General features: G+C 38.6%; 1 protein-coding gene across 1 annotated transcript; it reads left to right on the top strand.

The window, feature by feature from the left end:
• The first annotated feature begins 20 nt into the window (after positions 1-20).
• Positions 21-16,035, top strand: LOC143295310 (ubiquitin-conjugating enzyme E2 W-like). Its single transcript, XM_076606941.1, has 6 exons — positions 21-45; positions 3,138-3,229; positions 4,817-4,919; positions 5,966-6,121; positions 9,083-9,158; positions 9,839-16,035. The coding sequence occupies exons 1-6, from the start codon at positions 31-33 to the stop codon at positions 9,850-9,852; spliced, it is 456 nt and encodes a 151-aa protein (XP_076463056.1). The 5' UTR covers positions 21-30; the 3' UTR covers positions 9,853-16,035.
• Positions 16,036-16,045: the final 10 nt, after the last annotated feature.

Raw genomic sequence — 16,045 nt, 5'->3', positions numbered from 1 at the left:
AAACTAGTAGTAAACAAACATCCAGCCAAAATGGCCTCCATGGAGGTACGGTGATTGTTATTATTCAATTTTATTTTTCCGTGAATTAATTTGTTTGGATGAGCCTCGAGACTGATATCTGCTCTGTGGCATAGCCATTCAAACCTTGAAAACAAAAGCTACTGATCTTTATATTCTTTGTAGTAGCCACTGTTTTGTACACATCTAATTTTCGTTGAAATGGAATGTTCTAAATTCTTCTCTCGTGATAACATGAGGAGATTGAAAGATGAGCTTTCTTGTTTTCTTTCTGCTGAGCACAACAATATATACACGAATGAAACCCAGACTAAGTACTTGTAGGCCCTTGGCACTTGAGCAGGATCATTTGTTTCCTAATACTTTATTGCGCTGGAACTGTTCAATGTTACATAATAAAATTGTATTCGACATCCATGTTTCATTTTCCACGAAGAGAAAGCAGGTGTATAGATTTTCTGTAATATCACAGAAAGTTTACACAATACAGCATACTCATTTTCAATGTGTACTGGGTTTAATTAGTAGTGGTGGGATGCAAGTGTCAGTTGAATTAGCAGATCTGTGCAGTTGCAATATAATATGTAAGCTTGACGTTAGCTGGTTAAGAATCAGTTTTAAATAAGTTAGAGCACTGGACTTTCTGTTTGAGTATGATCCTGGTAATACTGAAGTCAGTAGATATGCAGACCAGCTGGTATCTGAACCTCCATGATTATACATATCGTACAGTGTACAACACAGGCATGCAGATGATCAAACACTCACTCATTTTGTAAAATTAAAAGACTGTAATTATAGTCAGATTTTGGTGATTATGGAAGCACATAGATTATACTGAGCATCATGCTGCATGCACCAATCATGACAAGAATCATTGTCAAGTTGATGTTGGTCATGTCAATTGTAGTACTTAGAAAGGAAAACAACTTCACTACAAAAAGTACAATTTCCGGCAAAATGTTATCCTTTTGAGATCATGTCTAATGATTTAATGAGCCAGGGCGGCATTTTTCTTTTATGTGTGCAGTAACAGCAGCTATTCAAGTTCCTGAACTTATATTTAATCAGTCATTAATGACTGTTCGTATCTGTGGTAACTACTTTGAATGTTGTTGGAGTTAACCTCTTCAATGACAAGCATTATTTTGACTTGTGCATCCTATTTGCTGGGTGATTTTGGTTTGTGGAGGGTAATGTGTAAGAAAAAATTATAGCATGTAAACTACTGCAATTAAGTATACATAACCCATACTTGTCTGAAAGGAAAATGAATAGACCATCAAAGTCTGATAGTCAGAAGTTCATTTGATAGAATAATTGTATAATTTACATGTCGTTCACTTTCAGACAGTATCAAAAAGGTTAACAGTGACCCAGTTGGCCTACAGTGCTTGGGGGGGGGGGGGGGGGGGGGGGGGGGGGGGGGGGAGCACTATTCATAATTTTGCCTGCAGACAGGCTGTTTGATCAGTGTGAGCATGGTTTTCTAAAGCCTTCCTGTTCTGTGTAAATCATCATTCTAACATTCATTCAAGTCAGCAATCCATCTGACAAAAATTTTGCCACACCTAGCACTCAATTCACTGTCGTCATTGACTTTTAAAGCTTCTGCAACATCTTTTATAGCAAAATCTCTGCTTTCTTTATTTTAAAGTTGGAACACACTACTGTTTCAAGCCAACAAGGTAAAGTTGTTTTTTGTCATCCACCATTTTGAAAGCATTGTGAGGTGGGTACTGATAGTAACATCCAGATATTGATTATCTTACAGCATGAGATTGGCTGTTGCCCCGCATGGATAACTGAAGTAGTCATTTAAAGCATTCTGACTAGTGGCGACTGGGATACATCAACTTTGAGATAGAACTGTGAAAAATCTGGAAATGACGCTGATGTATTTTTGTCATGGGGCAAATAGCAAAGCGTTTCTTATGAAATATATGTATGTCATGGGCACTGAAGAGGTTAATCTATTATATACTTCATGACCAGCCGCCGTGGCGAAGTGGTTAGCGTCGCGGACTGACGGCTGGGAGGACGCGGGTTCGAATCCCAGCGGAGGTGGGTTTTTCGGCCCGTGGCCGGCTCCTACCCAGAGTTGAGTGTGCTGTGGGCTTAAATGGGGAGACTGGGACCACACAGTCGAGTGTCATCCACTTCAAGGATGCGTCTTTGGGTGTGTTGCTCTAATTACCTGACCAACACTGCAAGTGTCTGTATCTCTCGGGCCTGGTTAACGCCGGGATATCATTATGACAGGAAGCGTAGAGTACAGCCTTGTCACGCAGTCCCAAACCAAAATGGACCTCCATAGCAATATCGTCATCATCATCGTCATCCTCCTCCTCCTTCATCGTCATCAATATAAAAACAAAATAGTCTCAAAGTCTGTGGCCTTTCATGCCCTGCTCTCATGGTGACCTCAGTTTCGATGCCCCTCCACTTCCGTGCTTGGGGTGAGTCCTGTCAATGTCGTCAGTGTCGGCAGATTCATGGGGGGCTGTTGTTTGAGGGACGTGGTGGCGGTCTCCACTCTGGGAGAGACGCTCACTCAGTCTGGCTCCGCGACTAACGACATTTTGTCGTTAGTAGGGGGCTTAGTAGGTGGTGTCCTAAGTACGTTAAAACAGAACAGGCACCACTGAACACCACCGAAGTGACTCAGCAGCAGTGCAGGGTCTCCTCTGGTGCGTGGCCTCCAGGCGACCTAACATCGATGGTTCCCTGTGGACTGCCGACGCTGGAACTGCGACGGACGAACCCGGGTGTGGCCGTGTACGGGGGAATCTAAATGAGCGGCGTGGGAGTAATGCCACTGAAACGGTGCAGATGATGGGGCAGCAAAAAACAACAAAAAAAAACAAAAAAAAATTATATACTTCATGACAGTACTCCTTTCCAAGTGTACTGAGAACTATGAAAAAAAAAGGTTATGAAAATAACACAGCAGTTATCTATTACTGATTATTATTATCAATATCATTATTATTATTATATGGGTGTGTGTGTGTGCATGTGCGACTGCTTCAGGGAAACATGGTCATTCTTGGTCACTCTGTCTTTTAGTACGTATCAGTTGTAGATGTGAAGGTTGCTATCTGTTGGTAACTGAACAGAAGCGGCTGCAGAAGGAACTCCAGGCGATGACAAGAGATCCGCCGCCTGGAGTGCAGGTGGACCAGGAGAGCTGTAGCCGGATGTTGAATGAGTGAGTCAATTGTACTGTGGAATTTGTGCTTACTGTATTTAAATGCAGTAATGGATAGGCTCAGGATAGGTGAATTCGTGTTCCAGGGTGTGTGTGTGTGTGAAAGAGAAACAAGGTTTACACTCACATAGGCAAACACATGCACACACATGTGCACTTGAACATATATATATATATACACACACATGTACACAGAGAGTTGCACACACACACAAACATCCACACACACGCACACAGACACACACACATGTGCACACACATTTGCACTCGCACTAGTGCTAACGCTGTCAGAGAATCATTCTCTGCCCTTTTGTCTCAAGTCTTTATCGCTGTTGGTTGTTTTTTCTTCTTTAGTACAATGGATCTAACAAGTTTGTAATTATAAGAGTTTTCCTTAACAGCATGTCTTCTTTCCCTTTAGTTTCCTTAGAAATTTAGTGTTCTTTGATCTTTCTAAATCTATAGCAAACGGGTTTTCTAAAGTATTATATGTGTTCTGCTCAGAGAGAAATGTTCTAGCTTGGCTTGAATTTGAAGCAGTGTGTAATTCATTGTGGCAGCCAGGTCATCCAAGTTGTCACTTTGGCAAAAGGTGATTTTCACAAGTGTAGCCATTTCCGTGATTTCTTATTTTTGAGTTGAATATAACATTATAATGTGCATGTGATGGGTACGGTGGTCGAATGGTGTGAGTAGTGCAATCTTGCCTGACTTTCCTCGGTGTACCTGAGATAAAGTGAAGATTTTTCTGATCTCCCAGGTCAGCATGTGTGCAGACCAGTTTCCCTTTGTGTGTACATACACACAAAGGGAAACTGGTCTGCACACATACACACATGGAAGTTCAAATAAGCACATTAAAGATACTGTAATCCATATCAGCGTTTGGTGGATCACACCCTGGAAACAAGAGTGTCATATGCTGCCCCACATGGCAGGATAATAAACGGATGGTCCTACACATAATAAGTTACATGAGTGTGTGTGTGTGTGTGTGTGTGTGTGTGTGTGTGTGTGTGTGTGTGTGTGTGTGTGAGGGAGAGAGATAGAGAGAGAGAGAGCATGTGATTGACTGCAATATGAGTGTGTGTGAGGGAGAGAGATAGAGAGAGAGAGAGAGCATGTGATTGACTGAAATATGATTGAATGACACAGAAAATGAAAGATGAGTGCCCAGTGGCAGCTTTCAGTCAACTCTACCCAGGTAGGCAGCTTGTTCAGTTGTACAAATGACTCCATATTTGTAAAGCACTTAGAGGTTGGTCTCTGACCAAGGATAGGCGCTATATTATATTTATAAACATCCCAGTCATCATATTTGTGTATGTATGTTGTGAATGTAATTGAAGTAGCGCACCTTGCACATGGACAGGTAAGTTCAGAACACAGTGTATGATCAGTTTATCTTGACAATTTCATTATTGCAAATGTGATTTTCAAACACTTATTTACTTTGGCATAATATAATCCATGACCATAGCAACTGTACTTTTTCCTTATTTGTAATATATCATTTCATATTGTGTACTACTTCATTGTTGTCTTAGTTTTAGTTTGTTCCTTTATTGAAGATGTTATGTTTTCCAGGTGGATTGTGGATTTAGAGGGAGCCACTGGCACACTGTATGAGGGAGAGAAATTCCAGCTACATTTTAAATTTGGGTCAAAATATCCTTTTGACTCCCCTCAGGTGAAGTTACTGGTCTTGCCAAGAGCGCCTTATAAGGAACTGTATTTTCAATGTTTTACCAGTTTGAGAATCAGGATATTTGTATGATCAATAGAGAAAAAATTATGAATGATAATGGATATCTTTGTCAAATTGGTTTTCTCCAAAATGGATATTATTTGATGTGGATTAGTTGTCGTTAAAAAACAAACAAACACCCAAAAACATTTCTTTCATCCAAATTCCTTTTGCATGTTATATGATTGCACACTTGATTATAGGCAATCTTTAGTAATATATAATGTATGGCGATATCATTCTGACTTAATGAGACAAAGACTGACTGAGTGCTCATTCTTTTCTATTCTTTAGCATATCCCCTCTTCTCTCTTCTCTCTCTCTCTCTCTCTCTCTCTCTCTCTCTCTCTCTCTCACACACACACACACACACACACACACACACACACACACACACACCACAAAAATTCCACGAACAACAGCAACAAAAAGACAGTCAGCTAGCAAAAGAAGCAACAGCTCACACAGGTAGCATAATTTGTGTTCGCATTGTCTTGTTATTAATGTTACCCACTGACTGTTCAAGTGTCAGTATGGACCAGACCATGTGTAGAGATGGTTTGATCCACACAGAATTCACTACCATTTTTTTCAGTCCATCACAGTCTTTTGCTCATGTCCTTTAAAACAAATGTTTTTCAGTCCATCACAGTCCTTTGCTCATGTCCTTTAAATCAAATCCAAAACCATTTCCTTTTCAAGTTGTCTCTTCATAATTAAGGTTCTCCATTCTATTCTCAGTAATCTGTAGATCTACATCTAGCTGCCCATTTCATACTCTATATTCTACAGCTCCACATCTATTTCTTCTGTGTGTGTGTGTGTGTGTGCATGCGCATGTGCTTGGATGTGTATGGATGTACTTTTTTGTATCTGTGTGTGTTCTTGCGTGCAGTTGTGTTTGACTTAAGTGCTATTGTTTTGCGCTTTGAACTTTATGATAGTAATTTTTAAATGTATTGTTACTAATATTGTTATTGTTGGTGCAGGTGACGTTTCTGGGCCCCAACATCCCCATCCATCCCCACGTGTACAGCAACGGTCATATATGTCTGTCCATCCTGACAGAGGACTGGTCCCCAGCCCTCTCTGTGCAGTCTGTGTGTCTCAGCATCGTCAGTATGCTCTCCAGTTGTACAGAAAAGGTCAGTCACTTGGGAGGGGCAGGACGAGGAGGAGTTTCAGTTTCAGTTTCAAGGAGGTGTTTCAAGGACAGAGTCATAAACTCTGCACCAATGTCTGCTGTAAAGAGAAGAAAGATAAGGAGGTTGAATCAAGGGGTAGGGGAGTAGAGGGGTTGGGTGGCATCACTGATGCTGTTTGCAGTGGTGTCATGTTAGCAGGACTTCGGGTGAAACTTGAGTTCACTGTTGTTTGAGTGAAACGCACACTCACTGTTGTACAGTCCTTCTTCAAGGATGCGATATGGAAATTCCATATGCGATGACATGTCCTGACTTCCAAACACAAGAATAAAACAATCTTTTTCAGTGACACTCGAGTTCACTGTAAGCGGATCTCCATAACAGTGTGGTTTCAAAGTTTTGAGGATGCAAAAGTATCAAAAAAAGAGGGACTAAGTATGTTACTCTGCCAAACAAAAGAATATTATTTTTTTTAAAAACCCAAACAAACCCAGCTTTCTGCAGAGCCTTTTCCTGTCATTTTCACTATTTCCGTTATGTCAGCTTGCAGATAGCGATACAAAGGAGTGAAAATGAGAAGGAAATGTTGAGGGAAAATGGCTTGGTATGGATGATTACTGAAGTCTGATAGAAGACAGACAAGATGACAATTAAGATATCTAAAACAGTATGTCTGTGTCTGCCTGCAAGAAGGTTCATTATTTGACTGGATCCAAAGTAAGCAGCAGCTATCTCATCCTTGAAGAACTAATAAGAGGGTTGAGGGGATGGCGGGTGGATGTCTTTGAATTTTGCAAACATACTCAAACTCCTGATGCTGTTAACAAGATATTCAGTTAAGCAAACTAAGAAACAGTACAATTCAGCTACCCAGATGAAATTGATATTTGGTGATCTTCATATTTTACTAGTGGTTCAATGAAGTATAAAACTGTATTTCAAATGGGTGCGATAGATGAGTGGGTAAAATTGTTGGGATTTTCAGCCTAGTTTCTGTGCACACACATGAAGATCAGCTATGCATGGTAAAACATCCTGTGATACATGTTGGAAGTCAGGGAACAAAGGACACATACATAGCCGGCATGCATCATCCTTGGAATTGGTCATGCACATGAAAGCTCATTAATTTGTAGAAATGTGTGGATGTGAAAGCTGCAGCCTGGGATTGTGGAAGAAGTCTTCAAACACAATTTTTGCTCGTCTATAAACAGTGGTACATTGAATTGGTTCATCAATCAACCATCAGTAAACATCATTTGTTGTCTCATTGACTGGTTTTAATTTTTCAGTGTTCTCTGCCTATCTGTATGCTCTCTCTCTCTCTCTCTCTCTCTCTCTCTCTCTCTCTCTCTCTCTCTCTCTCTGTGTCTCTCTCTCTCACCCACCCTCTTTTCTCTCCCCTCTCTGTGTGTCATCTAACCCTGCCTTTCTTTCCTCTTCCCTCTCAGTTTTGACAGAAAAAAAAGATAATGTCCAGTTGACCTTTAAGCTAGTGACAGAAAAGTATCAAAGTTCCCAAGTCTCTCTTATCCATAATTAGTCATTGACACCAGATCTGGTCTTTTTGTTTGTTTGTTTGTTAGTTTTGTTTTTTGTTGTTGTTGTTTTTCTTTTCCTAGATCCTGTCCTATTTTGTTCAATTGTTTTCACGATTATTGTTCAGATCTACATCTCCATGTAACCAGAGCTGTCCAGCTGATGACATTGAACATTTCAGTGTCCGGTGTTCAGTTCTCTCTCTGTTGCTCTGTTTCTCTGTCTTTCTGTCTGTCTCTCTGTCTGCATGTTTTTTGTTGTTTTTTTCTCTCTCTCTCTCTCTTTCTGTTTCTCCCATCAGTCTCGTACTTCCTTGCATTCTTAAAAAAGAAGAAAAACAAAGAAAAAAAACAAAAACACTACTAGATTAGATTGCAAGAAAATGTGTCTCTTTCTGCTGCTGTCATGTTTGTTTACCCCATTAGATAATTGTTTGTTTCCTTGTTTGGGTTTTTGTGTGTATGTTGTTTTTTTTGTGTGTGTGTGTTGTTTTTTTACACCGAATGTGTCGAAACGCTGCCAATACTCTGCTGTTGGTGAGTGGCAGAGGCGGACGTTGGGAGGAAAGTTTTGTTCCAAATGAAAAGCAGATATGAGGGGTTAGGGATGGAGGTAAGGGGGGTGGGGGGTGGGGGTCTCCATTTGTTGATTACAAGATACTGTTTCATTATCAGGATTAATCAAGCTTTTCTTTTCTTTTCTGCCTTTAAAAAAAAAAAAAAAAAAAAAAAAATTATAATAAATCTCTCTGCCCCTGTGTGTGCTTGGCAAGAAAGATTGGGTGGAAGTGTGCTACATACATGAAGGAAACGTATGGGCTTTTCTGTCGTGTGATGAAATAATTGTTCACAGCCTGGTGAATATGAAAACAAGCGGCTGAAAATTGACTGAGCACATTTTCTTTTTTTTTCTTTTTTCTGAGAGGGTGCTTGATTGGGGGCGCAGAGTAGAAGATCCATATCCTTTTGTGAAAAGAAAGAAAAGAAAAATATATAGAGAGAGAGAATATGAAGCAGAAAAAGAAGGCTGGTTTTAATTGATTTCTGATGGATTTTCATCCCAGAAATGGTCCCATTGCAGCATGCTGAGCTGTGAAATGGAAACAGCATGATTTGATTTAGTTTGGTAGTCTTCATTTTTACATCACTATGAGTGATATTTGGTAGAGGTCAGCTAGTATGTGCACATGTTAGTGTGTGTGCACATGTGTGGGTTTGTGTGTATGTGTGTGTCCATGAGTACACCTATGTGGCTCCAAAAACAACAACAACCACCCCCAAAACAACAACAGACAGTCTAACTTCAAACATCAATGACCTTTTCCATTTATCCTGAAGTAGAATGCAGTGGAACCACTCAGTTTCTGTGCAGTTGGAGTCACCAGTCTATCAGTGTGTGATTGTAACACATCACATGTTGCAGAAGAGGCCTCCCGATAATGCCATCTATGTTAAAACCTGCAGCAAGAACCCAAAGAAAACACGATGGTGGTACCATGGTGAGTCTGACTGAATTGGAAACAGTTACATCGTTAAATAAAACTGTTAAAAAAGAAAAAAGCCACCACCACCAGTAATGATTGTCATACTTGTAATATTAGATAAATGATTTATGTCTTTGCTTTATTATCAAGTGTAGGTATACATATCACTATTTATTTTTGTAAAACATATTTGTAGTTTGATAAGATGTCATGTTAGAGGGAAATAACTTTAATTTCATTCATTCTTTCTGTGACAGTATCACCCTAGCGGATGTGACAGCAGTTGATGATTAACATTCAAGTTACGATCCACTTTCATTATGTTGTTAATTATTATTGATTGCAAAAAAATATTAGAAGAACATTAGTTGCAAATTATGACTTTAGAATATAACTTTCAAATATATTAGACATAATACTTTAAAAACATGTTTTAAAAAAAAAGTTCAGTAAACACTAAATGATTAATGTTTGTTGAATGACAGTTCAAGAAACAGTACTTCATGCAAGTGTAGCATTGATATCCAGATGTAGCCTGCTGGCATGCTTGTTCATAACACCTGCATGCTCGCACCCACTCATGACTGTACACTTTTTCTTACATGTTCTTTTTTTTTTGTTTGTTTTTATGTGGGAGGGGTGGTTGGTCTGTAAGCTTTCCATGATGATTGACTGTGTGCACATTGTTGTTTCAGATGACACAGTATGATTGAGGTTGACCGTCACTCTCCTCGGACTTTTGCAAAGTGTGAGTCTTTCGGGGACTATGAATTACTTCCCTTGGGATGCTGCTTTTCCTTTGGTATTTGTTACAAGTTTGCAAGTGACACTGGAATAAAACAGAAGCAGCAGCAGTTCCTTTATTTCCATCTCCTTTTTTTTTTTTTTTTTTTTTTTTTTTTTTTTTTTTTTTTTTGTCCTCTTTTTTCTTCTTTATAATACTTGATAGGGTGCTTTTTAATTTTTAAGAAAATATTATAAGTGATTATCGTTTGATTTGTTGAAAAACTGAAGGTACGTCCTGAATAGAACATGGCCTTATGAGCAGTTTTCTTTTGGAAAATAGTTTTTCATGTCTGTCTGGTGTTAAAGTATGCTGGAGGAACAATGAATATATTGACACCCGTGTGATCCTTTTATGAAAAGGCAAAATGGTTTTTATGTGGGCTTTGTTTTTTCTTTCATGGTCTGTTGTTTTTTGTAACATTTCCTTAAACATTTATAGTTGTAGTCCAGAGATGTTATTTTCTGGGAGACTGACCTGGTAGTGTTCTTGCCGCTGAGATAACATCTGAAGAACTCGCCATCAAGGAGTGGGAGATTTTGAGATGGTTATTCTGGGTTTGGGAAGGTTGATAGTTGCAGTGTAGCACATGTGAGAGCACGCATGTTACTGAAACTCTGTGGCACTAAGAGAGTGTGCAGGCGGGTAGGGACTAGTCAGCTCTGGTCTTTGGTGGGAATGGCTGGCAATCTGATGTGATTTTTGTTTGTTTGGTTTTTTTTTGTTTGTTATGTAAAACTGTGCACTTGCTTGGTGTTGTTTTTGTTTTGTGTGTGTGTGTGTTTCATCTTTTGTTTTTGTTGCAGAAACATGAAATTACCCATGCATTATTATTCATCCACTGTTCACTGACAACATCCCTTGCCCCCTTCCCCCTTTCTTCCATTCTTAACTGTGTTTTCGGATTGTGAACACACTTTGTGTGCTTGTTTTTTGGTGTTTGGGTGCATGTATGCATGCATGTGTGTGTGTGTGTGCATGTGTGTGTGTGTGTTGTGTGTGCTTGCACATGCTATAGTGTTCAGTTTTGTTTGCTAATGTGTGTCTGGGTTTGATGTTGATTTGTGTATTCCCATATCTTCCGGAACACTTGATCTTATTGAAGGAAATATATGCTTGGAGAGTTTTGGTGCTCTTGTCAGTGATATCCAAAGATGAAAAACTTTTTTTTTGTTTTTTTTTGTTTTGCGAACAGACAACATAGTCTGAGAAGATGCACAATTATGAGATGGATATGAAACAAAGGGAAAAAAAGTGGAGAAATGTTCATGTCATATAATACATGAATAAAACAGTTATATCAAAAAGATTTGAATATGTTTCTGGTGTTGAATTGTTTCTAAACTCTCATTATGTTTCTGCTTGCTGACACCCAGCTTTCTGTGTGTTAATTGATTGACATTGGTTAGTGAGTAACTCAGTATGTTACACTTTTTTCTTCACAATTTCTTTCTTCGCCATTGTCTGCATCTCTTGCTTTCTCTGTCGCACTCTTTTCTTTCAACTTTCCTTTGGGAAATAACAATACATCGGAATGGTCTCAACATTCCATGACACTGAAGTATGAATGGAACCAAAAGAAAGAAAGGGGGGAAACCAGTTGGGTTTTTTTTGTGCCTCTGTTGTTACTGACAGTGTTATCACTTTGAAGTTTTCCAGTGATCTTCATGGTGCATGAATTCTGGTGATATCAAAATGTCCCGCAACTTGAATTTTGCTATTGTACATGTGACACATCTTTCCTTGATGATAGATTACCTGATGATAGATTAATAACAATAATAAACACCCAGGCAAGGATGGAAAACATGCTTCCTTACGTATCGTGCTGCTTTATTTGCATGTGATGTTGTGTGTATGTTAATTTGCAGTTCATTTTCTTTGCTCAAAAACGTCTTTTTCTGCAGTTGATTTGGACAGAATCTTAAATTTTTTTTATACAATGCCAGTAAAACTTATGGTTAATCTGACTGTAAATGGTGAATGATTGAATAGGTCAGATCAAATCAAATTCTGGTGCTTGGAGCCTTGCTGATCACTAAGGCCATCTCAAGGCTATCGCCACGTTAATACCTACTTCAAGGTTGAATAGGTACTCCTCAACTAGCAAGTAACATCGCTGGCTAAAAAAGAACGTGATGAGGTGAGGATATTTGGGGTTGTTTTTTTTTTAGTGTTCCCCATTCCAAATGTTGAGTGGCGGTCTGAGTACTAGCCTTTCAGTTGAGATGATGACCCAGGGTCCTTCCTATATGCAGCACAGACTTTGTTCTATGTAAAAATTAAAAAAATAAAAATAAGATAAAATGGCAACAAGAGTCTTAAATTTCTGTAAAGGAAATCCACTTTGAAATGAAAAGAAATAATTATGTACTCCATTTTTTTTTTTTTTTTTTTTTTTTAGAAAAGAAGAGAAAAAACAAACCACAAACAAACAAACAAAAAACAGTGGGAGAACAGCCTGAACTTTGAGAGAAATCTGTTGTGACAGGAAAGAAATACAAAACAATACATGCGCAGTAACAATGCAACATAACACACACTACAACAGATTGCATCACAGCACAGTGTGGTACAACACACTTCACAACAATATAATAATGTTGTCCAGAGCTGTGTTCAGATTTCCCACAGAATACCATGTCCTAGGCCAGTGACCAGAGCTGGATTGCATGAGTGTAGCAGCACTAAGTTTTCCAAAGCTTATGGAATTAGAGTAGACTTTGGAATCCAGCTATGAACTGGACCATGACCACTGATTGCTGTCCACCCTCTACTGTCTGCAGTGTTTGCATCCTTTCCTAGCAGAACTCTTCTTTCAAATTTTCAGTTTCACTACACATATTTTACCGTGACCCACTAGTGAAGACTCCAGCAGGGAGTCCGATTCCTGTCCTGTGCAAACTACTATGTGGAGAAAATGAAAGTACCTACGGCTGATAAACTCTACTTCCAAATTTTCAGATTAGAATGTTCGAAGTTTTGACTAATTGTATTGTTTGCTTTTTTTGTTTGTGTTTGTTTGATTAAGGATTTTTGGTGTTTTTTTTTGTTTGTTTTTTTAATCAACGCAGATTATTTTCCATAAATAGACCCAGGCTTCTTTGAAATGTTGTACCAACGAGTGTATGTTAGGGTTTGCATAATAACCGTTTTGGCTTATATATATAAACCTGTTGATTAGATGTATCTGTCACTGGTATTATATGAAGAGTTAACAAGAAGTGGGTGTGAAGGTGGTGGTTAAGAGAACAGGGAATGGGTAGGGAGTGCTATGGAGGGGTGGGGGGGGGGCAGAAAAGTTCAGTTGATGGAATTGAAACCCATGACCTCAGTCTTTTCAGTTTCCTTGAACAGGAAAGTGGTGGCTGAACAATTGTAGCAGTGACTTTGTGTTGATGGGGGTGAGTTGAGTAACTGTATGTTGAGATTGTGTGAGGCAGGTTCTTTGGGACACCTTGCATTGTGCACTTTTGTCCACAGGGGATCATTCTTTGGTTTGGATGAAACATGGCTGTTGTGAAATATCAGCCACTGTTTTGTATGCAATACTTAATATCTCCTGTTTATACTATAAAGTGTGTGAAGCTTAACATGTCTTTATGACCCTAGTTTGGTCAACTGCGCTTAAAGTGCCAATGATATGACAGACATCATATCTTTACATATGCAGAGTATGCAGTGTTTAACATTTTTTCTTGATACTCATAAAAGGAGAAGAATATCCTGCTCTGAGAATCAAAGCTAGTGACTAGTGTCAGTTGGTTTTATCATCAAATAATGATAATGTAAGCCTGCGATTACCTTCGAGTGGATGTTCTCTTCTGTCTGATGCTTTTTTTTGAGTCTGTTGTCAGAAAGACTGGCTTGAAGTTCAATCACAGAGCCGAGCATGTTCCAAAGAATTAGACTGAACCTTGGTATCCTGAATTCTGAATGCAGGGGACACTGCTATTGTCTGGGAAAAAAGTGTTTTGTTTGTGAGTTTGGCATCTATGAGAACAAATGATTCTCTCACCCGAGAGGTTGTTCTACTGGGAACAACAAGTTAATATGAGTTAAAGTGGTGACAAAATTTTATTGCAATAAGTTATTGAAATATAAAATCTTGGGTTCACTTTCTGTCTGGTCTGGATAGATCAAGATGATGCATTTAGTTTGGTATCCTCCACTGTTATTCATTATAAAGAAACATTATTTCCACATATGATTACAATAACTAAAAGAGAAAGGGAGAGGGAAGTGGGTTGGTGGGATAAGCAGCACTGGCAGATGACATATTTTTAAAGAATGAATAACTATAAACCCTCTTACAGGCCATGTGAGAGGCAAGCTCCTAACTTTAGGGGGAGTTTTACTTTGTAGAGTCAGTAAAAAGAATTAGAACAGACAAACAAGCAAGAAAAAAAACAACTAACAACATAGTTGCGGTAGATGAATGGACTCTTGGTAAGAATTACCTCAATAAATCAAAACAAGAAATGCAGAAGAAAATTGTCACTTAATCAGGAACAGGTGAAACCGCAAGATCTCTCAGGACATAATTATGGTCATGTACTTTGCTCAGTAGTAATTTCCTTCCACTCACTGGGGTTTTATTTGATTTTGCAACCTTTCTAGAGCCATAGTACATTTGCAAGTGATCAAAATTAAGAATGCCTATTTTTATATATCGGCTGTCAAGTACCATCTTTGTTCATTACAGCATGTCTTAATAAGCTGGTGTTGGGTGTGGTGGAACTGATTATATAGTAAATCTTGATACAGAGTGCATGTATATCAGCTGTGGTGTGGTAATGATTATGAAGATTTTCTGCGTTTTTCTTTTCAAAGCTTTTATATTTCTGCATCATTTACTCTTGGATCTTTTTTATTATTATTTTTTTTAATTTGCATATTCACTATTGCTGTGGTGAAAAATAATTCTAATGGGGTTAGAAGTTCACTTGCTTGCTGGCCTTCTTTTGTTTATTGATTGATTTAAAAAAAAAAAAGAAAAGAAAAAAAAGAAAAATGGATCTTAGTTTCCTGTCTATCATCCTGCTCAAAATTCTATTTCCAAGGCTATAATTGTAACAAGACTTCATAACCTTGCCAAATGCAGATGGGTGTTGGTTTAGACACCTTCAGTTGAAAGGAGAACAACTGTGATGTTTGGGATTCATGTGACTACCTGATGTGTTGAGCTTTTCTATAATTCCCGAGTAATAATGTACATATTCTTTGTCAAACCAGTATCCTGCGTGTGTGTGTGCGTGTGTGTGGTTTGTATTGTGTCTAATGGCTGAATGTGAGTCAGTGTGTCATGAGGTGTGTGCGCATGTTTGTTTTTGTTGTGTTTGTGTGTGTGTGTGGTTTATATTATGTGTGGTGGTTGTGTCAGTGTGTGTGTGTTTACGTTGTGAGTGAGTGAGTGTGTGTCTGTGTTTCTGTTGTATAATAACTTGTGAGTAGAAGTCTTGTGTGTGTGTGTGTGGCTGTGTGTGTGTGTGTGTGTGTAGTGTACATGTGCATGTACATGTCCATGAGTGAGAGCAAGCTAAGAAATGATGTAGCAGAATCTGATGTATTCTCAGAACTGGAAGCTTTGCATCAGTGTATGGTCTTTGTTTTTGTCTGGACTAGATTGAACAATATAAAGAAATAAATCTTTTTGTTCCACATTTTTTGCTTAAAAAAGGAAATTTGGAGAAAGTTTGATTTTCTTTTCGTTTTATGTTAGGGGTTGCTAGGTTTGTTTGTCAAAGCTTTGCCCCACTCATCCTGTGTTTGAATCTGTCCCAGTTAAACATGACAGCTATCAAGATACAGCACAAGCACAATGCAGCTTTGCCTGATGTTGTGTAGCCTGCCATATTCTTCAGTTAGGATGCCACATACAGTGTAGGATGTTTGTTCCACTTCTGTTTTTTGTTTTTTAAATTGGTTGATGCTCGTTTTCACATTCTCAAGTGGTGAGAGGGTTATTTTAAATTTATGCTAACTGTACATGTTTCACCTTGGCAAAGAAACCAACAGCGAACATATGTATCAGATCATAACTTTTCCTTGTTGTCTTCTTGTATTAGTAAAATACTGATCATAATAAATGGCATCTGATGACATGTATCCTCTCCTT

This window comes from Babylonia areolata, chromosome 20, assembly GCF_041734735.1.
Source record: "Babylonia areolata isolate BAREFJ2019XMU chromosome 20, ASM4173473v1, whole genome shotgun sequence".
Taxonomy (NCBI): Eukaryota; Metazoa; Mollusca; class Gastropoda; order Neogastropoda; family Buccinidae; genus Babylonia; species Babylonia areolata.
The sequence above is the reverse complement of the archived record's forward strand: the minus strand, read 5'-3'. Positions and strand labels throughout refer to the sequence as shown.

Excerpts from the sequence above, each read along its gene's own strand:
- LOC143295310 (XM_076606941.1), top strand. Across the intron at positions 3,230-4,816 it reads TGTAGCCGGATGTTGAATGA|GTGGATTGTGGATTTAGAGG; the intron begins GTGAGTCAATTG and ends TATGTTTTCCAG. Across the intron at positions 4,920-5,965 it reads ATCCTTTTGACTCCCCTCAG|GTGACGTTTCTGGGCCCCAA; the intron begins GTGAAGTTACTG and ends TTGTTGGTGCAG.